Here is a 25,964-nt window from a genome sequence, read left to right on the forward strand (position 1 = left end):
TCACCTCCTGGGCACTGCCGAGGTGCCCTTGAGCAAGGCACCGAACCCAAGCCTCACCTAGGGCAGCCCCCTCACTCTGACATCTCTCCACTTTGTGCATGTATAGGTCCTGTTTGTGCATGTGTGTGTCTTTCGGACCTGTGTGTAATTGACAAGCAAGAGTGAAAACATTGAATTTCACCTCAGGGAGATTAATAAAATAAATAAACTTAAGGCTTATTGTTTTTAGTCGAGCCAATTTCTAGAAAACTTTCAGCCCCTACTGGCCAGTTGAGTGGAGTGACAAGTCAGCAGTCAATGACAGTATATGACACCACATGGCCACCACCACAACCATGAGGGCCTTGAGCATACAGTCATAAAGATGCACCCTAAATATTAGGCTCATTGGTCCAATAGTTTGCAAGACTGGCTGCGGACAAAGGGATATACACGCTTACACACAAACACACTCATGCATGCACACACACGATGCATGATCCCCTCCAGGCTTACACCTGACGGAGATAATTATGCCAGTTGGGGAGAATGCCATGACTTTAATGATACAGTCAGCTGAATGAATGCATTATTTAGATCATTATCTATAATAAATTAATTTATCGTTCAAATACCAAATTTACTTGATTTTGTGGCAAGTACGAGACACATCTGGGGCCAGATGTGTAAATGATGCAAGTGCGTTTTCCCACACACAGAGTGGTATTTATAAAGCAAGGATCTGTGGTGAGAATATGTGCACCTCACGCAGACTTCAGACTGGGCAGTTTTAGCTGAGATTGCTGCGGGTGACAAGATAAGGAGGAGATTGAATAGAACTTGAGACAGATAACATTGCTTTTAGATTGTTTGCCAATATCACCGATTGTATTACTATTTTTGCAATCTGCAAAGCATTCCATAAATTGTTATAAAAGACACATTTATAAACTTAATTATAAAATATTTGAGTGATACATTTTATGTGTGCCTGTGTTTGCCACCAGGTGGCCCAAAAATATTTGATGTTTCTTTGAAAAACAACACAAACCAATATTTAAAGCTGGCATGAGTGTTCACAAAGCCAGTGGAAAGAAAGAAAACATGCTGAAGCTCGATTCTGTTGCTGCCGAAGCATGAGTCTATTGCTGCAGTTTACCACTGTTAAACTTGATAAACTTGAGGGAATAATCTTTTTTTTTTTTTTAAACATTATTTTTTGGGCTTTTGCCTTTAATGTACAGGACAGAGTGAAATGGGGTGAGAGAGAGAGTGGGGGGTGACATGCAGCAAATGGTTGCAAGCCGGAGTCGAACCTGCGACCACTGCAGCAAGGCATCGCCTCAGTACATGGGGCGCCGGCACTATCCACTACACTACCGACGCCCCGACTTGAGGGAATAATCTTGAGGCTGATTCTTCCCACGGAGCAGGGGACAACAGTGAGAGATAGTCAAGTTATTTGTTATTCTAGCCTACTGGACACGACCCTGATCGACCTCCCGTCACCCCATGTCCTTCCTCTGCACACTGTTAGGTCACACAACACAAAGGACTGTTTAGCTTTTACTACTGGGCACAATCTGCAAAAAGATAAAAAGCAGAGGGGAGAAATACAGGGAAAAAGAAAGGATAACATCAAACAAAGAAAAGTGGAAGGTGAGAGAGAAAAAGATGAGAAGGACAGGAGGAAAAGAAAATGGTGAGTAAGACAAGAAGAAAAGAGAAATATGGTGCAATAACTCTCAGATGTCTTGTGTCATTACAGATAAGCTGATAACTTGACAAAAAGGAAGACGAGTAAGACTGCTCTCCCACACACTGTAGCACACAGACACTCTAACTTAAATAGAAGCACGTTAGTTCACAAATATCCACAAATATGAACACCCACAAACACCAAAGTAATAAATCCTAAAATGCTGTCATGCTACTGGCTTGTGTATGTTTTCATTGGGATCATTCAGCACTTTATAACCTCATAGTGTTTCATTTGACATCCAGTAGAGCCAAAAGAATGAAAAACATATCACAATTCAAACGGGACTGCGCTGCTTGTATTTTTTGCCTACTATTCCACTTCTTTTTTCCTATTCCTATTTTTATCCTCTTTGTTGAAATCCATCTTTTTCAATGTAGGGTATCTGAGAGAAACATTGTATACAGAGCAATGCCATTTCAGCCACTCTTTATGAGAAAGTGTGGCTAAGGAAGTGGAACTAGAGGTTCAATCACTGAACAAAGGTATTAGTTTCTTATTCCGCTGGGTTTAACAGGGTTTATCCAGGCACTACCAGATGGAGGCCGAGGGTGTGGACATGTAGTTATTTTATCAGTCTAGCTCATCTCTTACATCAAAGTTGTTTGTAGTTCAAAGCCCCCAGCAGCCATCCTACGATTCCTCCAAACTCACAGAGGCTAAATTAAGGGTATTATTACAATGGAGAATAAACCAGCCTTGTGTTTGATCTGACTGGCCTGGAAAAACAACCAGCTATGTTTCTCTGAGAATTAAAGTTTGAAATTGTGTTACTGGATAAATGAGGTCTTACCTGTATCTATTAGGTTGTAATAGACAAAACAGTGGCTACTAAAATTCCAATTAACTACAACTGATGTTTTTAGCCTGGGCGGGCAGACAGACAGACAGACAGACAGACAGACAGACAGACAGACAGACAGACAAAGAGGGTAAACACAAGAAAAAACAGTAGGGAGGATGAAGACAAAAGAGAAGGATAGAAATATGGAGGCAGATATTATGAGTAAGTAGAAGGGGATTTCCACAGAGAGGCTGTCGTCCACTTACAAAGAAAAACACCCAACCTAAGAAGAAAGTCATAAGAGAAAACTCTTAAGCCTCATTCTTACATTACATTTCTAACACTTCTTTTTAACACAGTCTTTCCATGAAAATAATGTCAGCAGTTGAATATTATAAGTCTTGTAACTGATTTCATTGGCACAATGACAATATCCAAACTGATGGTAGAAACAATTTAGCTTTACACATAAAGTTTATTCCAGCTAGGTATAAATAATCAGTTTTAGCTTAACTCAAATTTACGTCATACAAACATACATTTTTCAGTGAGTGTCTGTGTGTCCACATGGTCCCATGTGTCTATGTCTTCAGTTAAAGCAAGAAAAAACATGAGACTGGTATGAGGCCAGAGAAATGTGAGGGGTCAAGTGATGGAGAAAAGTAGATAAAGATGTTTAAAAAAAACATACAACAGTACAACAATGGCAGGAGTAGAGCCAAGAAGTGACAAGACACATGCACAAAAAGCAAAGTTAACACAGAACAATGACATCAGCTGTAGAGAGAGTACAGCAATTTTCAGATAGCATTTAAAATATTCTTAGACGTGGTGCTGAAGACCACCCTGCTCTTATCCAACACAATTAACCCAGTTCATCACATTACTACACAATAAAACTTGGCATCTATAGGGGGGGTCTATGCAAAATTCAGAGAGGATGAGTTGTCTGGAAATGGTTCTCAACATGGAGGTAGCTGCTCTGGTGGCCAGCAGCTAACGGTGCTAACTCCATGAGCGCTAAACAACAGTAGCCTGACCAGTGTTGTGTGTAACGCGTTACAAAGTAACAAAGTAACGCGTTACAGTAACGTAACTACTTTTATTGGGTAAAAAGTAGTGTAACGCGTTACTACTGAAAATATGGTAACGGAACGTAGTTACTTTGTCAGTTGGGCACAACGTTACTTTTCCCGGGGACAGATTTGACAGTGACACTGCCTGTCTGCCTCAGCTGCGCACTAGGCAGGAACTGTGACAGTTGCCATGTCAACAGTACAGACAGGAACGCCAAAATCAAGAATCGTATGAGGAATATGGAAGATACACACGCCTCCTCGGATTATTTTAACGGTTTGTCAACCGAAGACAGGTTAGCTTATTGTAATAAGCTAACAATTAGCAACGGAGTGAGGTTTCCTGACCCGTACTTAATGTCGGGTCAGTGGGTCACCGACCCAACGAAATGGCCTAAGCTACAGTGACCGGACATTTTTTTATATCTTGTGGAGAAACCCAGCGTTTATACGCATGAAAAACTCAAGGCATATGAATCCCTTGATGTGTATAATTTTGTACTTTGCGGTCATGTCCAAGATATTGAATACCGGGATTATCTGATGGTTTTTGTGCTCTACGGACCGAAGTACTGCCGAGCCAGCGACAAGGACACAAAACAGTAACGTTAACTAATGTACAAGACCTGGGCGACTCTGAACAAGTCGACCAACTATATACTGACAGCGAACTGCAGTTGTATGGCTGGGTAAGTGTTGTTAAATGTAACGTTAAACTCGCTAGTCAGACCTCAGACATGGGCAACATATGACCCCGGAACCTCAAAGGAAATCAAAACGACCCCCAAAACATCAATAAAATGCAGCATTGTGTTAACAGAAAACAGAACAATCATAACCTGCCTACCTTCCTGGTGCTGTGTGAACGGCAGCCTGTTGCAGCAGCTCCTATTTTGCGTATTTTAAATTGCTGCTGTGACGTTGAAATTTCCCCCCGAGGGGTTAATAAAGTACCTACCATACCATACCAGAAGAGAAAATGAATTAATTTATTCATGCAGGTCTGTAGCTTACTGCAAAGTATGAGTCTGTTACACAAACACAGTCTCACAGTTACACACGTAATAACAGAACAGAAAATGATTTATTCATGAATATGACACTATTTGTTCAAAGATAGTGTCTGTGAATATTAATATTTTCCTCATTCAGTGATGCAGCAGGTCTGGCAAATAGGCTATTAGTAGTAGTAATCTGTCATGTAACAAATTCATGTAGCCTAGTTAACACAAATTAACTCTCACTCTTTAATCTTTATTTTATCACCAAAGTGGTAAATACCAGTGGGAAACTCAGATTTTTTCACATTTAGAAAATGAGATGGGGTTCTACCCAAAGTCAAGCACCATAAAAGTAACGTAAAAGTAACGAGTAACGTAAAAAGTTACTTTCACAGAGGGTAACTAAGTAAAGTAAGGGATTACTTTTTTAAGAAGTAACGAGCAAACACTACTTTTTAAAAGTAACTTCCCCAACACTGAGCCTGACTCACTGGATGTAGACTGTAGCTATACGCCTGCCACTGAGGCGCTGATTTCAGCTGGCATTCTCCCTTTCTTCGGCTGTCTGTGTGTTACCATTTCCAAATCCCCTTCGCTACAGGACACAACAACAGCCTCTGAGCTAATAACTTACACACTGATGATGGCAAGTTCTGAGGAAGTGCTGCGGAGATAGGTCTGGCTATATGAGACTAACCAGGGAACTGGAGGTTGGGTGCTGAGCTTCTGCGCCACCACAGTCTCAATATCAACGCTAACTGCCGTATGAGCGCAGTGCTAAGTGGCAGTGATGAAGGACACACACATGCACTAACATGCACACGTGGCCGGACCGCTTACCACAACAAACCACAATTTTGGATTATAACATACACAGGGGTAGGGTGACTCCATGCTCTGCTTAGGACTACATTACTCCACTATAACTATAGAAAAAAGTAGTTTAGGGATATATTATCGCTCTGAATGTCACATACAACACCTTTAATAAAGTATCATTATCAAAAGGATAATGTTTGTGCTATTTTTCCATAATCTCATGAAAAGGTTGAAACCAGAAGTGCCGATACTTTCTGTCCTCACTAACTGTACAGCCCCAATTTCAGCGGTTCCTACTGAAGAAATCTGTAAAACCTCTACTGGGCACTGCAGATTTTTGCAAACTTTACTCAGAGTGGAGGAAATAGTGCATTTATTGAGGACTTTCTTCAGCTGTGGATTAATACACATTTGGTTTTCTAGTGAGTACTTAGAGAAGCAGGACTGTGTATGTGTAACTGACTTGAAATAAATTAGACTGTGTGTGTTTGTGGTAATATAGAAAAACATGCAGGATTAGTGTCATCAGATTTATATATAATAGATTGAAGTGGTAACCAATGAGGTGCATACCAAACTGTAGTGCAAGCGCTGTGTTGCAGCTCTTTTTTCCTTTTATCTGTAATGCAATTATGCAGATAATCATCTCATTTAAATGCAATACCCTATGTTTATATCATAAATAAACTAAAATATGATACAGTATGATATTTTTTTTTACCTCATGAGAACTTGATAATTTTCCACTGCTCACTGTAAATGAGGAAGTCCTTGAGTTATCAAGTCAAAGCAGGGCCTCGACCTGTTTGGATCCTATTGTGAGTTTAGCTCTAAGTCACTTGAAGTCAGCACGTGTTTACAATATCTAATCTAGCCTCCTGAGCATCAGACCACAAACGCTCTCAATCATCACTCATTATTAAGTTCAAGAATTATAACCATTTTGTTCAAACCACTCGGAAATATCCATGTCCTCAGGCATCCTCCACAGCACCACACATAGACAGAATTACGGTCAAACACTTACACCCACACTCATGTTTGTCACTACAGTCTGGGTTTGTTATAATACTTCAGTACCCAAGGGGATCAACATCTCATCTCACAGACTGTGGGTCCTCATTAATCAGACAGCAGACAGCAGCTGAATTATTCCTGCTGTTTGTTTTTGTGTGCTTGCCTGAATGTGTGTGTAAAACTGACAGGAAAAGCTTCATGAGTAGAGTGCAGGGTGCAGTTATGGACAGTTACGGTTGCCAGGTTGCCTCTGGCAAACATTTTGAGAAACTGGCAACCAATTCTTTGCCTTTGGTTGCCCTCAGTGGCAACCACCATTTAAAATATAGCGATAGCAAACAGCAAAACATGCACCCCAAAATAAATATATTTATATGAGTTGCATCAATGATATTTAAATATTGCTGTTACAGTCAGAACTGGAACCATTTGACTCTGGATGTGACAACGCTGCATGTGTGTTGCTGTGTTTCGCCAAGTGCGCACAGGCATGTGTTTTAGTGACAATGACAAAGCAAAATTTGAAAAGGAGAAAACAGGTGAGCAAGCATCCAGTGACCTGCTGGATTCATTTTTGAGACACCTGTAAATAAAATGACAACAGCTGCACTACTGGTATTTTGTATGCAAGGAATTGAAGGTGGACATGTTAACTGATAATACTTGAGATTAAAATTCTGTGTAGTATCAGAGAAAACACAAACTACAAAGAATTTTGTTTGGTTCAAGCAGCAACCTCTGGGGCTGAAAAATAAAGCTGACATGGAAGTGCCAAAAACTGCAGTTCTTTGAACGGCTGCTTGAGGCTGGCAAATACCAAACTAGACAGAAATAACATGTTTACAGCCCAGTACAAAAAACATTTTTGGTCTCTATAGCTAATTTGCCCTTCATGACAACTGTGCAGAGGGTGAATCTTTATTTAACTCATCTGATTAAGGCTTAAAGTTATGTGCTACTAAGGGCAGGCTGCTTTGAGTGACAGGCTGTGTCCTCTGCTTCTCTGTTTCACCCCTCACTCCTCCACAGCTCCACCCTCTCGCACAAATATGGTTACTTCTGACTCCAAAAAACAAGATGGTGACGACCAAAATGTCAAACTCGATGCTTCAAAACTAGATTTCACAAACCAATGGGTGACGTCTCGATAGCTATTGCCATTATTTTTACAGTCTATTGTTTAGTTGTGGTAATAAAGCTCTTAAACAGTCTTGTAACTCATGATTTCATCACTAAACCAATGTACAACTGCATGGTATCTTAATTACTCAAAATATAAGGTGACTAAAAATAGCAACCATAATTTTCAGTTTTGGCAACCAAAAGCTGATGCCTGGTTGCCAGCCTGGCAACCACTTTTAAAAGTTAGTGTGGAGCCCTGAGTGTGTTTTAATTGGTGTTTGGGAGTACACGCTGCAGTCAACATGTGCCTGATGACAACTGGAAAGAAACACTGAGCCTTTAATAGAAATAGAAATGCACAGATTCAGTGGCTCACACCCACAAAGCTCAAAGAAAGTCCCTGTGTTGGTAAATCAATGGCTTAAGAGTGTGGAGGCCACTACAGGGCATGATAAGGAGAATAGAGGGAGCAGGGAGGGAGTGTGGGAAGACGAAAAACAAAATAATAGCAAAGAAAAGACGAAGGCAAAGCAGTTGATGAGGAAAGCGGGGAAAGGAGAGCAGAAGGGGGAGGACAGAGGTTCAGAAGTGGGTATAAGTTGAGAATGCAAATTTAAGTTAGCAGTGTACAAGGATTGGCTTTAGTTCCAACTGTTTGACCATGAACACAGCTAAATTTACAATCAAACAAAATATGAAGAAAATGACAGCAGATCAGTTTGAAATATCACAGGGAGTAATAGAATAAGGGAGCAGCCAAAATGAGTTGTTTGATGTAGAGCTGCGGGCAACATGCCACCAACTTCTTTGTGCTGCTGTGTGGAAAACTGCTCGCAGCGTGTGCAGCATGAGATCAGATTGTGGTTACTCATGTCATGACGGAAAAAGGCCAATTATTGAGTGACTTCATTTTTAAAACAATGTGAATATGTGTGATTGTTCTTTGAACAGATGCATCGGTTGCTCTTCTGTTGTATTTCTGACAAAGTAGCTGCTCAAGGGGTGTTTGCTGCCATGGGTTAATCTGACTCACTGTTACCACCAGTAACCACAGCTGCCCATTCAACCAGGACTGTAATCCTACGGACTATAAATTTAACCACAAAATTGGTGACTTTTTAAATAAATTCATAGGAAGTTAAAGATAAAGAAATTCATGCAAAAAGCACTACACCATATCAGATAAAGGGGTGGCAGGTGAAAAGAGCTGTTTGGTGCGTTAGAGGAAAGGAATCAAGCAAAGCAGAGAAATTAGGATGGGGATTGAGTAAGGGATGTTGGAGAAAGAGACAGGGGAGAAAGACATAATGGAAGGGAGTGGGCCTGTTTGCCCCTGATCCCCACTGACCTGTGAGTTTTGACCCCTACCACACCCTGTCATTCAGAGCCTGCCTCTTAATGCGCCTTAAGGCCTACTGCAAGGTCAGAGTTCATTCCCAGAGGGCAAAGGTCCAGCAAGGACTCCAGAGGCTGGGTTTCAAGAAGTTGGGCACTGAGCAATAAGTAACACATATTCAATACCCATGGTCTAAGACAGTCCAAAAATATTAGGAAACATTATCAACTCTCTCCCGAATCCAAAAGCTAGGGTGCTAAAACTCAAATTTGTGATGTCATCAAGTATAAAGTGTGAAGCTGCTCCATAGACAATTAATTGGAAAAAGATGTTATAGATGACGCTAAGAGCACCCAGGGCAATGTTCTGAGTATTGACCAAACCACAATGTTTATTTACATTAAGTTCCCAGAAGAAAATCCTTGCATTACGTACATAAAATCAAACAGCGCTGAGCAAACACTGCCTCAATTAGTTAGTTTTTAGCCACCTAAAAAAGGCCTACAAAAGCCCCAAAGCAAAACAAAACAACAAAAAAATATCAGTTTGAGTGTACACTATATTTAGAATATTTTCACCACTCTACCTTGCTGTCAGGCAGCCTTTTCTGATGGGGAATTGGAGCCGTTATATCAAAACCACCAGACTCCCCTGACAAAGGCAGTCATTTTACTTACCCAAACACTGAGTTGCTGGTCTACCATTGCCTTGACTGGTTAGTGTGTATGTTAACTTGGGGCATAAATTTTAATACAGCATACACTTACACTGATATTGATTTTTTTTAGGTAGCTAAAATATGTTTTGATGCGGTACCATCCACAGCAGTACATTGTTTGGCTTCTGTGCCGGTAAATTTGCTTTATCAAAGATGATAACAAAGCAACAAACAGCAGAAATGTCACATAGTGTGGACCACTATGTTTGACCACATTTCTTTGAACTTTACTGTTACAACTGAAAATGTAAACAGAAATAAACATGTTTGCCAATTTTACAAAACTCTGCAATTGAAATCAGCTGCCAGTTGCCCAACCTGAAAGTGATTGTTGTTGTTAGCACGACATCAAGGTGTTTATATGGGTACATTTTCAGAACTGACAACACTACAATAAAGCTCATTTGGGTCTAGAAAGAAAACAAACATTCTGTGGGTCAACAAAAATAGGCTCCCATTCATTGTGTAAGAGCCTGTTTACACCTGGTATTAACACACGTCTTCGGTGATCGGATCACAAGTGGACAGCGCTAAGTACAAGTGTAAACAACCACAAAGACGGATTGTGATTGTGACCGCATATCTTTTGTAGTGTTAATGCTAATGCATGCAGATGTGTCCCTGACAGGAGTGTCATCAATACAGGACGTAGTGATTGTTTTGGTGACATTGTGCCAAAGCTTTAAGACTTGCCAATTTTAAGACGAGTTGAATTAACTGTCGTGTGACCCTCCCTTGTTTTGCCTTATGTAAGGAGACATGTTGGATTCTGCTGACAGTGCTATCTCCGGCTGTACTAGCACAACTGCTAATGTGACTAGCAAGCATGCTAGCAAACAGCCAGCGAGAGTGTGGAGGTAATAACTGCGCACGAGGCACTTTGACCCCCTAGTGTAAGTGACGCAGGCAGTAACAAAATCTGAACACGCCAGAGGTGTGAATGGCGATGTGTTTCAACTCTACACGTTTTCAGATCACCGAAAATGCATATGAATACCAGGTGTAAACAAGTTCTATGGAACGGCTCCAGAATTTATACTTGATGACATCACATGTTTTAGACTCACTTCTCTGGTTTCTGGCTTTGAGAGAGAGCAGCTCATGTTCACAAATATTAATTGAACATTCCCAGGCCATGGTAATAACATATTGGATTTCTTAACTTGAATGATGTTCCCCTTTAAGACAGTAAGGGAGGGGAAAATGAGGAGAGGAGGGAGAGAAGGGAGAGAAGGAGTGAGGGATGAATAGAGGGTAGGGGAAGAGAGATTGGGAGTGGGAGGACAGGAATGAATCTAAAACAGCCAGATCTCTACTTTCAAACCTGTAATTACAGCTGCCAAAACTAGAGTGATGAGCAATCTAAACAGAGTCTGGGGCCTCTAATTTAAACCCCACAAGTTTAATATTTTATTGTGTCATGGTTTGGTTAAACACAGTTAAATGAAGTTAAGATCTGTGCCTCTCTGATTGCCTGTCAGACCAGCCCTGCAATTTCTCTGCGGGTCACTTTGTGTGCTTGTGATTCAAGAGATAGTGTTTTTTTTGTCTTTTAAATCTCCAACTAAGTATTCTCAAACATTGTGCCTCACTTTGCCCTTGTTTTATTGATCTGTTGTCATTCCTCCTTTCTCAAACATTTAATAATATGCCTTCTTTCTTCATGCTTTTTTAAAATTTATCCAGTATTTTAGATGAAAAAAATGCAGCAAAGAAAGCTCATTTTGCCTTGTTTGGCAAGAAAAGAATGACCCAAATTTAGGTGTATGCAAATCATCATGATAACCCCTTTAACAAATTATGCCCCAGATTTTAACGGAAGTAAACATAATTAAGAAAATCTATTAATTATTAAAGTCATACCTCCCTTGCTTGAGTTTGAGAGCCAAGTTCTACTTCAGAATACAAACAAAGCTGCTTTATTCACATGCATGAACACAAAACAGTGTATGTTCTCTCTTTCACACACACAAACAAATACCCAGCACATACACATTGGCTCCCCTTTTACCTCAATTATATAGCAATACACTACACACACACTCCAGGATAGCCACAGGGGCTCTACGGGGTGTAACAGCAGAGTGAGGCGAGAGGGAGAGAGGGAAGCGCTGGGAAACTTACATGGCATGAGCTGGAGTGTATGAACATACACACACACACACACACACACACACACACACACACGGAAAGCAAGTAGGCAGGAAAGCCTTAAGGGCCCAACCCTGGAGGAGAGTACTGAGGGGCTTGGTAGGATCAGAGCCAACTCTGCTTTCCTTTCTTTCCCTCTAAACAGATTAGTTTCTCTCTTCTTACCCTCTCATCTCCTCTCCTACCTGCGGCTTCTAATCCCATCATCCAACACATTTACACACAAATCACAAATAATTAATTCTCCTCCTAATTTTTTTTTATCTCATTAAGGACCATATGCAAACAAGCACAGAATCCCTAACCAGCTGCCTTGTTCTAATTTAATGAGTGGAGATGAGGACATGCAAACCGCCATTCTCTCTCACTTTTACTGAAGTAATTCACCTGCCAGAAAGTCCAAATCTTCTTGACAACTCCTAATTTACACAGAAAAGCTACTGTAATTACAACATACACATAAAGCCAACTTTCAGATTACAAAAGCTTCATGTCAAAGGTAAATTACAAAACAAAATTACCAAATTCTATTCAGGTTAACTGATTAATTGCTTATCTGATGGACAGAAATTGTCTATTGTCTATTGAAATTTTCCAATCTGGTTTTAAAACATTGCACAGCACAGAATCAGCACTCTTAAGGGTTTTTAATGACATCTTTTTAGCTAATGACTCTGGTCACTCGGTAATTCTTGTCCTTTTAGATTTAACTGCTGCTTTCGACACAGTGGACCATGATATCCTAATTGCTCGCCTGGAGCAGTGGGTGGGCATCAGGGGTCAGACGCTGGCTTGGTTCAGGTCCTACCTATCACACCGGTCATTCTGTGTCGGCCTTGGTGACTCTGTGTCCTCCACTGCTCCTCTTTCTTGCGGGGTTCCACAAGGCTCAGTGTTGGGCCCACTTTTATTTTATTTATACCTTCTTCCACTTGGGTCCATTCTCAGGAAGCACGGCATTTTATTTCATTGTTATGCGGATGACAGCCAGATTTATGTCCCCCTTAAAAAGGCTGACTCTTCTGCACTTAAGCCACTTCTAAATTGTCTGGATGACGTCAAAGCTTGGATGGCTCGAAACTTTTTAAATTTTAATGAGAACAAGACGGAAGTGATTGTCTTTGGTGGCACTTCCGTGACCTCCCCAGTCGACCTGGGTTCCCTGGCGCAGTTCGCCAAACCCACTGTTAATAATCTGGGGGTAAAGTGGACGCGAACTAAAGTTCGACAGCCAGATTAAAGCTGTGGTAAACACCAGCTTCTTCCAGCTAAGACAACTTGCTAAAATTAAACCCTTTCTGCACAGACAGCACTTTGAAACAGTAATACATGCCTTTGTAACCACTCGGCTTGATTACTGCAATGCTCTTTACATGGGGGTCAGCGGGTCCTCCATTGCACGTCTGCAACTAGTGCAGAATGCAGCTGCACGTCTCTTAACTGGCACTCGAAAGTCTGAGCACATTACACCGATTTTAGCTTCACTTCACTGGCTACCCGTCCATTTTAGAATTCATTTTAAAATTCTTTTATTTGCTTTTAAAGCCCAGAATGGCCTTGCTCCAGTGTACCTCTCTGAGCTTCTGCACCCTTACGCACCTACTCGATCCCTCAGGTCAGCTGACCAGCTGCTCCTGAGGGTTCCCAAAACAAGGCGGAAGCTCAGAGGGGACCGAGCGTTTGCTACTGCCGCCCCTAAGCTTTGGAATGAACTGCCGCTGCACATCAGGCAGTCCTCTTCCGTGGCCACTTTTAAATCTCTTCTAAAAACGCACCTCTTTTCCTTGGCTTTTAACACCACCTAGATTGTTTATTTTATGTGCACAGGCTTTTTTTTTTACCCCTTTATTTATTATGCTTTCTGTTTTAATGTCTATTTTATTGTTTATTTTTCTTAATGTACAGCACTTTGGAAACCTTGAGTTTATTTAAACTGTGCTTTATAAATAAAGATGGATTGGATTGGATTGGAATTGTTTCAATCATATTTCAAGCATCTTCTTCTTTTAGTTTATGTTTCAAGATTCTCAAATGTGAGGACTGGCTGCATTTTTGTATCATATGTCATAGTAAAGGAGTCTTGGATTGTTGACAAAACAAGCAATTTGACAACGTCACTGTAGGTGCTGAGAAACTGTGATGGGAAATTTATTACTTTAACTAAATCACTAAATAATAATAGAGAAAATTTCCTACACAGTCAACAATAATGCCAAACTGTTAGTTGCAACACTAAAAAAAGTCAGCCTTGTGATAGTCTGGCAATCTGTCCAGGGTGTACCCCGCCTCTTGTCCAATGTCAGCTGGGAAAGGCCCCAGCATCCCCATGGCCCCCAACAGGATAAGCGGCTATGGAAAATGAATGAATGAATGAACCCTAGAAAAAAATGCTCATTATAGATTAAAAATAATTAACTGTTATGTGCTGCAAAAGGTGCTAGCCTTCATCAGATTTCCATTAATCTATGTACAGTGGAAACCTTTATAGTGATCACATCTGTGTGGGTCAAACTGATCACTATCTGTGGATGATTATTAGAACCACATTTTTTTTCTTTTTCTTTGTTTCTCATGCAGATAACCATCTAAAGATATTTGTATATTTATTACATGAATATAAAATAATGAACTTGACAGCATCACTACCAAGGGTCCACTCAAGGGGGCATTACGTGAATAGACATTATCGTTCTACTTGACGTGGGCGGCCTCAACCACAGGTGCTTTCCCCGTGGCCATTGTTTTCTTTTGCCATCACTAGCAGACATGACTGTGTCTCGTTGTTTAATAGCCTACACAAGATAGCCTAAGGAATTATAAGTTTTGCTGCAGCATCTCATTGGCTTGTTTTTGGCAGTTTGTCCTATGCTTCGAGGAGACTACACTTTTCATTGAGAGAAAATGACTGTCTTTTTCCTGTAATGATTTCAATTTGCAGGCATTATCCTCAGGTAGCCAGCTGGAAGCAGATGGGTTACCACAAGGCAAAGTATCATGAGAGATAAGTAAATAAAAAAAAGAATTACCATATTTTTGTTTTTTTAATTTCCGTATGTTGTCATGTATAAAAATGAACACTGTAGGCAGACTACTTGATTTCTATAAGCAAATTATTGAAACAGTATTTTGACTCTGTCCCAACTTTTCTCATCCACAGAAGTGGTTTATTGCTGTAACCGTCAATCCTGATGATCATCATCTGATAACAAAAAACAATTTAAAAAACTGCCAGGTAAAAAGCTGACACAACAATTACATCACTATGTCTTGATCTGACATTTGCATGAAATTGTCAGTTGGAGTCACAACAACATAACAATCACTACAACTCAGCCAACATATAGCCAGACAAGCCTCCAGGTCATTGGCCTACTTCCTGAAACCTGCTAGTCAAGCTGAAGTTGAACAAAAGAACTTACAATGTACAATATCTAGGTCATTGTACACAAACAAGCTCATGAAAGTCATGACCCCTCTGTCCCATAGGAGTTTAAGAAATAGGTAAGTGGGAAAAAAATGTATTTACCATAACAGGCTGATACAAACAAGCACCCTGACCCCCTGTTTCTGCTGGAAGCTGAATCTGTTAAAGGCCTCCTTGTGCTTAAGTATGTGGCCAAATTTTACAAGGTCCGGGTCACAAGAGAGGTGTGTAATCAGGGAAGTGGATTAGCCTTGGGCTGATCAAGCAGGTGGCATTCCATTTTAACCATAAGAAACAAACGGAGAGGGAGAGGGAGATTACAACAAACCTTTACAAACAGAAGAGCTTACTAGAAAGCAGGTCCAACTAAGAGGTCATCGGTAGGCTAAGTGCCCACGGCTAAGAAGCCTTACCCAGGTTAGAAAGGTGACATTCTTGTGGGACTAATAAATGCAATCCGGCCCTAAGAATGGCCTCAAACGACAAGACCAATATAAAGATGACATAGGTATTTTCTACCATCTCCATTTAACCTCTATTTTAGTTAGGAAATATTAGTGACACACACCATTTCTACCACTGGTAACATATTTTATCACAAAAAAGTATTTTTAGAGTTGGGTCAACTTCAGGATTAGCCAGTCTAGTCCACTGTATGAGCTTAAACCAGTTTGACTTATTGCACACTGACTGAACCAGTATCTGGAATTATGTCACGTTCTAAGAAATAAAAAATGCCTTGGGGGGATGAGATGAAGCATGGCAGAGTTATTTTCTTAAGAAAACAAAAACATTTTGGATTTGAAGCCCACAAAAGAGGTGTCCTAACTAGCCGCGAGTGACATGGTGTGCTGCTTTGAGCAGAACTTTTGTCGGACACCCAGTTTCGACTTATTCCCTTCGCTTGCTTTTAAAGCACGACAATGGACAAGGAACAGCCTATTCATGACGTGACGTGACGTGACGTGACGTGATGATCGGATGCTTGTTTGCTGTTGGGACACAGTGTCATAATGTTCCACTCGAGAATGGCTGCTAAGTCAAGTGCGACACCTAGGAGTAAAATACAGTACACCAATCCGGTCAGATGTTTGGCTTAATATCAAACTGCTTTGCAACTTTTTACACTGGCCCAACTGTAATTGGTAGCACTACAAAGTACGCAGATACGACTACATTTGTTGGAAACACACATCAAATTTGTCATCAGCATGCCATTATCCAAGGTGACTACCACTTTCTAATCAATGGTTCAGATCTATAGCTTGTTTGCAGTCATGTGACTGTTATGACGCGTGAAATTCAGATCGAGGGCAGGAAGTGGATATAGAGGAAAGTGACTACATAAGAGGACTGGATGAACCTGCAGGCAGAGGTATCGTCAGAACATTCAAACTTATGTTCTTTGTTATACTAACAAAACAGAAAAGTTTTTTTTGTCACAACTTGACCGATTTGCCTGGTGTGGACACGATCTCTGGCACAAATGTCCAGAAGCGTACAGAAGTCTAGTAGGCTATAACTATTTTGTGTGCGGTTGTATCCATGACTGAAACGACTGCCATCTTGTTTTTGGCCGGGTGAGTAAATGTGCTTAAGTATAACTGTCTTTAATACTTCAACTTTGTACATGTATGCATCCCTGTCAGGTTAACGTTACTGGGTAACATTGCTAACTTTAGCTGCTATTTTCTACCTACTAGGTCAACTGTCCTAGAGGTCTGGTGTAAAGCTGTTAAATCAATCAATCAATCAATTAATCAATCAATTTTATTTATAAAGCCCAATATCACAAATCACAATTTGCCTCACAGGGCTTTACAGCATACGACATCCCTCTGTCCTTAGGACCCTCGCAGCAGATTTAAACATTTGGGTTGTGGCTAAAAACACACAGAAGTTATCATAGCACATTGTAATTGAACTCGAGGTGCATTTAACACAATGCTTTAACATTTACATTTGACGCAAGTTGACTCCGCTCCTCTAGACTGAGGATAGAGGTTTTTGATCCCCATCTGTCGCTGTTTTTTTTGTTTTGTTTTTTTTTACTTCTCTCCTTTACATCCTACTATTTTTTGGGAGTTAAAGTCGCCTTTATTTTTTTCCCCTCGCCTGGATTGATTGGAACAGCCATGAACAGCACAAATTATTGGCATCTGTACAGTGTTGGTAGTCTTTGCCTCCAATTACTCGTCCTCCATCTGGACAGGGCACCGATGTTTGCCGTTATATGCAAATAAGCTACTGACACAATTCAGTGTTGGCTGAACAATATTAATTTAATATCAGAGTTACATTGTAGAATCACAGACCACTGTTGCTCATGAGTATTGTTAGATTTACAATATAAAGATAATGTAATATATTAGGTTGAGCTACTCTGGTTATCCTTTAAAAACAACTGTACAGAATGCTATTTACTTCATCAAGCATTTTATCTCACTGACCAGTATTCTCTGCATTCCAAAATATACTTTACTTTGATGTTGAGACCCTCCATTAAAAAGGGTCTGACAAGCCTGGTAAGAACCGGAAGCCTTATAACCTCAGCTGAACTTAAAAGTACGTCTTATTTTGATACCCTGTTTTTGTCTCAGTCACCTGTGACCTGTGTCCATGACCCCTTGCACAAACCCTTAGGGAGCCAGCAGTAGTGCTAGGACAACACCTTCTGTAGGCCATAAAACCTACATTATGGCCCTTGAAACACCCTTCATTGCCTCTCTCGTAATCTGTTTGTTTGTGTGTGGTCGTTACAACACTGAACCTTGGCCAGTTTCTTTTGACCCTCCTTGTTAATCTGACCTTGCTTGTTCCAACATGGACTATCTGCTCCATTTTCAACCCCTTTTTCCCTCAGTGTGTGTTCTCATTTTTCTTCATCAAAGTTGTGCCAGAAACATACATTTTGATAATATCTTCCTCTGTTTTTGTATTTCTCTGAAACAAAGCAAAATCATGAAAGATACACGACACGGAGTCACTAAGTAAGCATTCTGTGCTGGATCCATTTATCATAAGCCAAGGAAGCGAAGAGAGTGCACACGCACACACACGCGCGCGCGCACGCACGCACACTAATATACATAAACTACTGCAGTGAGTCTGCTGGAGCCAAATAACAGATGGACAGCGAGGTCAAAAAATGGTGTGAACAAGGGGATAAAACAGAGAGATTTAGGGAACAGATGGACATACAGTTCACTGATGGCAAGAGTAAGGAAGCAGGCATACACTATGAAAGAATTTCAGCTTTTTTTTTTGTTGTTTTAATGAGAAGTAGGGAGCCTCTAGTTGAACAGCTTAACAAACCACTTGGACATCTTTCTGGTCTAACACATCAATACATGACACAGATTTTACAAAGCCAGGACTGCCATAGAGCATATACATAAGGTCATACTTTTAACCATCATAATAAACCATCATAAAGTTAGAATCTAGTAAGCATGATGAACGAAAGCAGCACTGACTATAGGAGGTTGTCTAGGGGCACTGAAAAAAATGAATGCTGAGTCACTGAGGCTCGAGCAGCAGGCAGGCAGGAAGAAAACGGTGTATCATGAAAGCCTGCTGAGGAGAACAGGACTCTGGCATCTGCCACTACACCAGAGGAGTCATGGAAAAAAGGAGATATACGGGGGCAGGAGAGGGAACGGAAGAGGAGGAGAGAAGGTAACAATGGAGGGAAGGAAAGTACGTAAGGGTAAATAGAGAGATGAATAAAAAGGAGAATAATGTAGGAGCGGGGAAGGACAGGAAGGGGAGAGAAAATGTCAAGACAAGGGGAAAGGAAAAGGGAGGTGGGAACAGGAAAACAAGAGCAATACAATAGGAAAGTAGCCCACAGAAGGACAGAAGGACAAATCTACCTGCTCTCAGAGTTTCTCAGCCTGACTCAGCATAACCTGAAGTCACTTCAACTTTGTCCTTTATTGCTGACTCAGCTTGCTGTTGGACAGGCCCCAGGGACCCTGCTGTGACAACTGAAACACTCTACAACAATATCATTCACAACATCCCCTCCTACCAGGGCAATGCACAACATGAAACCTTTTTAGTCACCTGTACCACCATATTAGCTTCACGTCTAAATATACTTATATGGACTTATGGCAGTGCTCTAACTTAACGGCATCCATCATTCTGGGGACAGAAAAATGTTCATGGATGATAAAAATTTTGGGACGGTGGCGAAGCAGAAGGTAGACGTAGCCTTAAAACCTCAGTGTGTAAAAATGGTGAGTAACAGTGACATCAGCGGTCAAATTCTAGATTGCAGTGCTCACTTGCTCACCCCTCCTGTCAGGTAAGTGACGGTGGCCTTGTAGGACAAAAAGCCTTGCACAGACAGCAGAGATGGCATCATCCACGAGTTTATCAAGTTGTTCAGGAGTATCCCGCGACGAGGTGAATATTTATTTAGGAATCTAAACCATGTAACGATATGTTATAGGGAATGGGCACAGTGACGTCACCATGGACGTCGCCGCCCTGTTGATGGCTACGGGCAGCAGTAAACAAACGCAGTAGTTGAGCTGCATTGAGTGGAGAAAGCGAGGGAAAAGATGTTAAGATGCCAGAAAGGAAAGGGAATTTCAGACATCCGTGATAAAAATGCATGTTTATTGAACAATAACGGATATACAAAACACACGGCAACCCCCTGTACACCTTCCTAACATCTGTGCCTATGAGGTGAGTACATTACATGTTTGATTTGAACGTTTATGGAGACGTGAATCGGTCCAGACTGGGAACCCCCAAACGAAAAACCATTTATAGCGTTCATTTTCTCCATATACCGGTCCCTGGCTTTGTGGTTCAGTGTATCCCGGTAAATTCCCTTTCCTTTCTGGCATCTTAACATCTTTTCCCTCACTTTCTCCACTCGATGCAACTCAACTACTGCGTTGTTTACTGCTGCCCGTAGCCATCAACATGGCGGCAACGTCCATGGTAACATCAGTGTGTCCATTCCCTATAGCTTACCAGTGAGATATAGGTTATCTGTTACTAACAGAATTTAACAAATTTTAATGCATCTCTCTCAGAAGCCACGAAAGTCTTTATGCAACTTTTTAATATTAACAATAGTACTCTGGAGACCTGTAAACAGACTTCATGAGTAGAATCAGTGGAGTTCCCCTTTAAGTGTCTCAGTAAACCCCAACAGTGTTACAATGAGACAGCATGCACAATACCAGGGCCCTGAAACTTAAGCAGCTAAATTAAATTACAGTGAAATGTCAAAATGCCTCTTGTGAAAAAGGCCTATTGTTTTCCAGAAAATGTATCTTCTATCTAATGTATCTTGTGATAGAAAGTTAAATTTACAGTGACAGAAAATGTTATCCATATTGCTCACCCATAATGCACATTACAAATAAACAAATGTAGTCTTGTGTAAGTTCTTTGATAAAGCATGAAAAAGTGAAAGAAATTAGTTCAAATCTCCCAAATGTCGTTTTGTCCAAGTCCAGTCAATTTCATTCAGATAGTCTTAAATTCGTAAATAGCCTCAGTCTCTCTACAGCATACAACACTGTGTCTTTACAACCAGTTGTCTATGAGGATCTCCAAATGCCACATAAACAGAATGCTTGCCAGCAACAGCTCTTGCGGTGAACAGCGCTCCAATTAGCTGCTAACAAGATGCATTTGGATGCAGCAGTAAAGGTCCTGAACTGTTAATGAGAGTGTGGAACACATGCCACAAGATCTGTAACAACACCATGACTGTGCCGGGTGTCAATGACAAAGACAGAGAGTGAAAGTGTGTGAAAGAGAGAAAATACAGGAACGTTAGATTGTGTCGGCGAGGCAGCGGATGAATCAGCTCGTTTCCCCTGCTGCCTTGAGGGCTAGACAGTCTGACAGGCCAGCAAATAAGGATGACTCATCCTGACTCACACACAGCCACACACACAGGTGGGCACACATACACAAGCACAGACTGATGGATTATTCCCACCGTAAAACATGCTTTTGTGGCTTCCAATTGCCCTGAAAGGAAGCCTCTCACGCCCTCTCAGATTCTTCTGCCCTTTTCGCAAATACTCACACACACATCTCTCTCTCTCTCTCTCTCTCTCTTTGCATTGACAAACACAGTCCTGCAGCCACCAACATGTGACTCATCCATGCTGCCTTTCAGAGTCTTACATGATGCGTGCACAGACATAAACATATGTGCACATTTGCAGCCATGAAAACACACACACACACACACACACACACACACACACACACACACACACACACGAACACACACACACGAACATCAGGTTTGCATTCCAATCTTTTGTGAAGGTGAGACTCCTGTGGTGAGGGGTTTCCAGATCTTGAGGAGCTGATATCTGAAGAACCTTCAAAAGATAACAGCTCCTTTGATCTGTCAGGTTACAGTAGGCACGGACACATACACACAGTAGCAGCCTGTTACATGAACTCTGTCATCAGCACAGGGTGAAGTTGACAGTCTTTTAGGTATTGTCAACTGATGCCACATGCAAAGTAAAGGCAGTTTCTTTGAGGTCCATCTATTGTTGTTGCACCACAAAAAATAAGACACTGTTTAGGTATTAAAACATCTGCACAGAACCAGAGAACTATTTCACATTTCTTGCTAATGGGTGGTTTGTTTGGAAGGCAGTCTGTGATAAAGTATCAGCTTTAAAATGTCCAGTTCTTTCAAATATTTACTGATGAACAAACTACTTTGCTCTCCCATTTGCAATTACGGCGGTTAAACATTTAGCAAGCTGTTAACAGAAGAAATACTAGTTACTGGACGTAACTCGCGTTCTATGAATACGTGGGTAGTCCTCTACCTGGCTTCACTATTGACTTATCCATTAAGGCTCACACTGGGCACCCATGAGTATAAAGAGGAAAAACAGTGTTCCTCAACTAATTAATTGGATACAGGTGAAGCAGGGGAAGATCATGCATCGTGCACCGCCTTACACTTATTTGCACTACTTGTGAGGGGGAGAGAGGGCACCACCCCCTCCTAGGTGGGGTGCCTCTCATAACATGTGAGACAGCCAGTGTGTCTATGTTGGTGTTTTAAGGGAACTATACTCTTTAGGTTAAGTGGGGCAACACCCTTAATTAGGACTGAAGACCTACTGAAGGTCCTACTTGGCCTGGCGCTGCTGCCTCTCCTAAATTTGCCTCTGGAGAAAGGAGACTAAGAGGGCACAGGACAGCTCGGGGTGGCAGGGGCCCAGTCGCAGGGGTGGTCCCTGGAGCGCTGGCAATGCTGCGGCTGCTGGCGCTACTGATGCTGCTGCTGAAATGGAGGCTGCAGGGGGTGCAGATGAGAGCCCAGGTTTTACAACGTCTTCCTCTCAGTCTCCAGTGGTTTATCATTACCTGGATGTCTTGATCAAAAGGGAGTTAGTAGACAGTGGCATATAGAGAAGCTGCCACCGTTCGTTCTCCTTCAGACTGGAGAGACCTAGCCAGCCTCCTGGGCAGCACAGACGCCATCCAACAGCAGTTGAACATGCCAGCCGTCACTCAGTCCCATTCGGACAGGAGCGATGGCTAGTCACCAGGCCAGAAAGGGGAAGACAGGAGAAGATAGATCATGACTGAATGCTTGATCAGAGTAACACTCTTGTCCCATTGCAAGCGTTGACATTAGAATAGGTGAAAGCCACTGATTTTATTGCAAGCAGAATGTCCCACTCTCATCCAAGTTGACACTGGAGGCTGGGTGGATGAATCAAGATGTAGATCTACTCCAAGTGACTGAGTGAAAAAGGGGGATGTGCAGCGGATACACTGGGGTTTTATAGTGCATAGTTGCTGTGTGGTTGCTACCTCCTAAGTGGGCAGTGAGAGCAAAGATCCGTGTCAGGGTGCCAAAGTGGAGTCTCAATGGGTAAACCAATAGCGAAGCCCGTTAAATGGCGTTTCACATATGAAATGGAACTAAGAGAAGGAGGTGAACAAAGGGTGATTGTTTTCTCTTTTTTATCGCAATGTTCTCAGGAACAAACTGAAGATGTCTTCCCCAAGGTCCAACTACCATACACATTGACATTAAGACCAGAGAACAATGTGTGTAATAGGATCAGCATGTGTGCCAAGGTTAAGTGATGTAGCCTGAATGAGTAACCAGAGTTTAAGTGACTGTGTGCCGAGTGTTCCCCAGTGTCCCTCTGCATTATTAGCTTCTGCCTAAGAACAACTGCTTTGTGTGTAGTGTGTGTGTGTGAGTGAGTGTTTGTGTATGTGGTACCTGCTTTGGGTCCATGGTGGCTTTCATCCAACACCAGACTGTTCATACATTTAAGCTCCCAGTCTTGGACCTCGGTATTCCACAGGGCAGGAACTAACACGGTGTACTGGGCTCTGCAGATGACAGTGGGGTGTGGAGGACAGTGAGATGGGCTACCTGGAACTGGATTTAGGTTACAATAAGAGGGGTGCTAGTGTGAATCCCCAAATCACCTACATTGGATCAGCATTAGGAAGGGACATTAGAAAGGGGAATTATTACAGCAAGAAAAAACTGTTTTATTGTTCATATGGGAGAATTTAGAATTGTATGGCTAAAAAATCTGATTTGAGAAAAAGATAAGGGGAAATGGTAACAATTTGTATCAAATAATGGGTGGAAAAAACAGAAGCTGGGGAAGGGGTATTTTATTTAATGTTCTGAACGGAGTTTATATTACTACAGCACTGCAGTGCATGGTGGATAGTCCTGGGAATCCAATATCAAGAACTCCAAGAATAAGGCTGTTATGTGACAGATCTATGGCTGAAAGGTTAAATAATACAGAATATAAAACTATCTGCATGGAAATTGTTGCAGTGTTCCGAGGAGTCCTCAAATATTGGAAGAGCTCTGAAAGGCTTTCCTGTATGGAGTGGCTCGATTCTTTAATAAAGACCGCATCTTGTGAAATAATGCAAGCAAAAAGAGTAAGAGAAAAGATACAAACAACAAGTAGGGCAGTTTTATAAATCAACTCAAGATAAAAGACAGGTCAATGGGTAAAAGCATTTGATACTTTCTGCATCTTAAATTTAAGCATTCTTGTGTTATATTGGCCAGTGTGTGCATTTCATAAACTGTGAACTGTATATATACAAGTATAATGTACGCACGCATGACTGTATGTGACTGTTTACATGTATGGCTATGTAGGCATGGTTATGTATACGATATGTACAAATACATTATTTTCTTTTACCGTGATCTTTCTAGAAGGTAACACAAATACAGTATGTGATATCATCCCAAAAAAAGAAATGCTTGAAAAATTGTGAACTTATCCTTTAATCCGATCTGTATTAATTAAAGTAAGGACATCCATGTTCATAATGCAACATTAATGTGAGGAGAGAATGATGTCAGAAAACAGGACAGAGACAAAGGAGGGAGAGAGGGTGATAAAACAGTGATATGTAATTGGGATAGATCACATGGTTGGGCTATCCATCCCAGTATATCATGATAAATGGTTGTAGAAGCAACAGATAGTGTGCTAGGGAGGGAATGAAAATAGTGCAATCATGGGAGGAGAAGAATGAATGATGTGTACACGTTTCCTGTCAGCTCATTGAAAAAGATCCCAGCAGGCATTTTACAGATGATGGCTTGATACTGGTCAAAACCCAACATACAGTAAACCATTATTGTTAGTAAATGTAGGTAACAACTGGACAACTCTAAATGTCGTTCAATTTCTGTGTCCAGACACTTAGTTGACTTGAGTATACCTTGACACATATGACTTGCATACTATACAAGTATATACATCAGTTATGTAGTACTCGAGATCAGTCTTGGTCTCAAGACCAGTCTCAAGGTCTTGTCTCAGACTTGACCTTATTTCTACTTGGTCTTGTCTCAGTCTCTGACCAAAAGGACTTTGGATTTTACTTCAAGACCGTTCAAAACCACAACTGCAAGGATCTTTATATTGCCTGTGCAAAAAATTTATATTTTAAATAAGGTTGGTAAAGTTGGCTTTAGTTCCTTTTTGATTATTTCATGAAGACATTTCTCTTGGTACACTTTTAGATTCAGATTCATTGTCTGCTATTGCTGATTAATTTATGGTGAAATAGTTAAAGTTGCCACATAAAGTACAGCTTAACATTACAGATAGTCCAACAACTTTAACAATATTAGCTTACTGCAGATGTATTGTGTTGGTGAGTATGTCAATGAATAACAAGAAATTAGAGTACAGAAAGGATTTTCACACTGTCCTACTTAATATGTACTTTTAAAAAAAAAATGAAACAAAAACTAATCTCAAGGATCTGACGTTAAGTGTTTATGTTAAAAGTGATGATCGGCTGATATATCATTATCAGATTTTAAACTCCTAAGAGTCAGTCAATGTCAGCGCTGGTCTTGCGAATTCAGTGTCAGTCGAGCTATACTTAACATTTCTCCTTTCCTTAGCAGGCCGTGTCTGTAAACCTTGTTATGACTATATTCTCTTTGAAGCTGCTCTGTATATATCTACTACGCATCAATGTGCTTTATCTCCAGCCTTAATATGTGCTTTGTGCAGCTTAGAAGTAGGTTTAAATTACAAAATGTCAAAACATATAAAGGTTCCAACTCTGACCATCTCAGACCATTTTCTGTATCAGGTTGCTTAGGGAAAGGCTCTACCAAACAATACATGGACTTGTATTTTGGTGACATGCGTACATAAATGAACAAATCTTTCTACACAACTCTTTTTTTTGTGTCTGATATGTACCAGGTCAGCTTGTCGAAAGTCCGAGTGCTC

At 41.0% G+C, this 25,964-nt stretch overlaps 1 protein-coding gene across 2 annotated transcripts in view; it reads right to left on the minus strand.

Moving 5' to 3' along the window:
- The window catches only part of si:ch211-266k8.4 (uncharacterized), a 125,429-nt gene that overhangs the window by 47,863 nt on the left and 51,602 nt on the right, over nt 1-25,964 (minus strand). For both annotated transcript variants that reach the window (XM_049574971.1, XM_049574970.1), the window contains one exon: nt 23,444-23,556. In XM_049574971.1, coding sequence (XP_049430928.1) covers nt 23,444-23,556 — 113 coding nt within the window. The remainder of the gene's footprint in view (nt 1-23,443; nt 23,557-25,964) is intronic.

This window comes from Epinephelus fuscoguttatus, linkage group LG4 (genome assembly GCF_011397635.1).
Source record: "Epinephelus fuscoguttatus linkage group LG4, E.fuscoguttatus.final_Chr_v1".
In the NCBI taxonomy this organism is placed as follows: Eukaryota; Metazoa; Chordata; class Actinopteri; order Perciformes; family Serranidae; genus Epinephelus; species Epinephelus fuscoguttatus.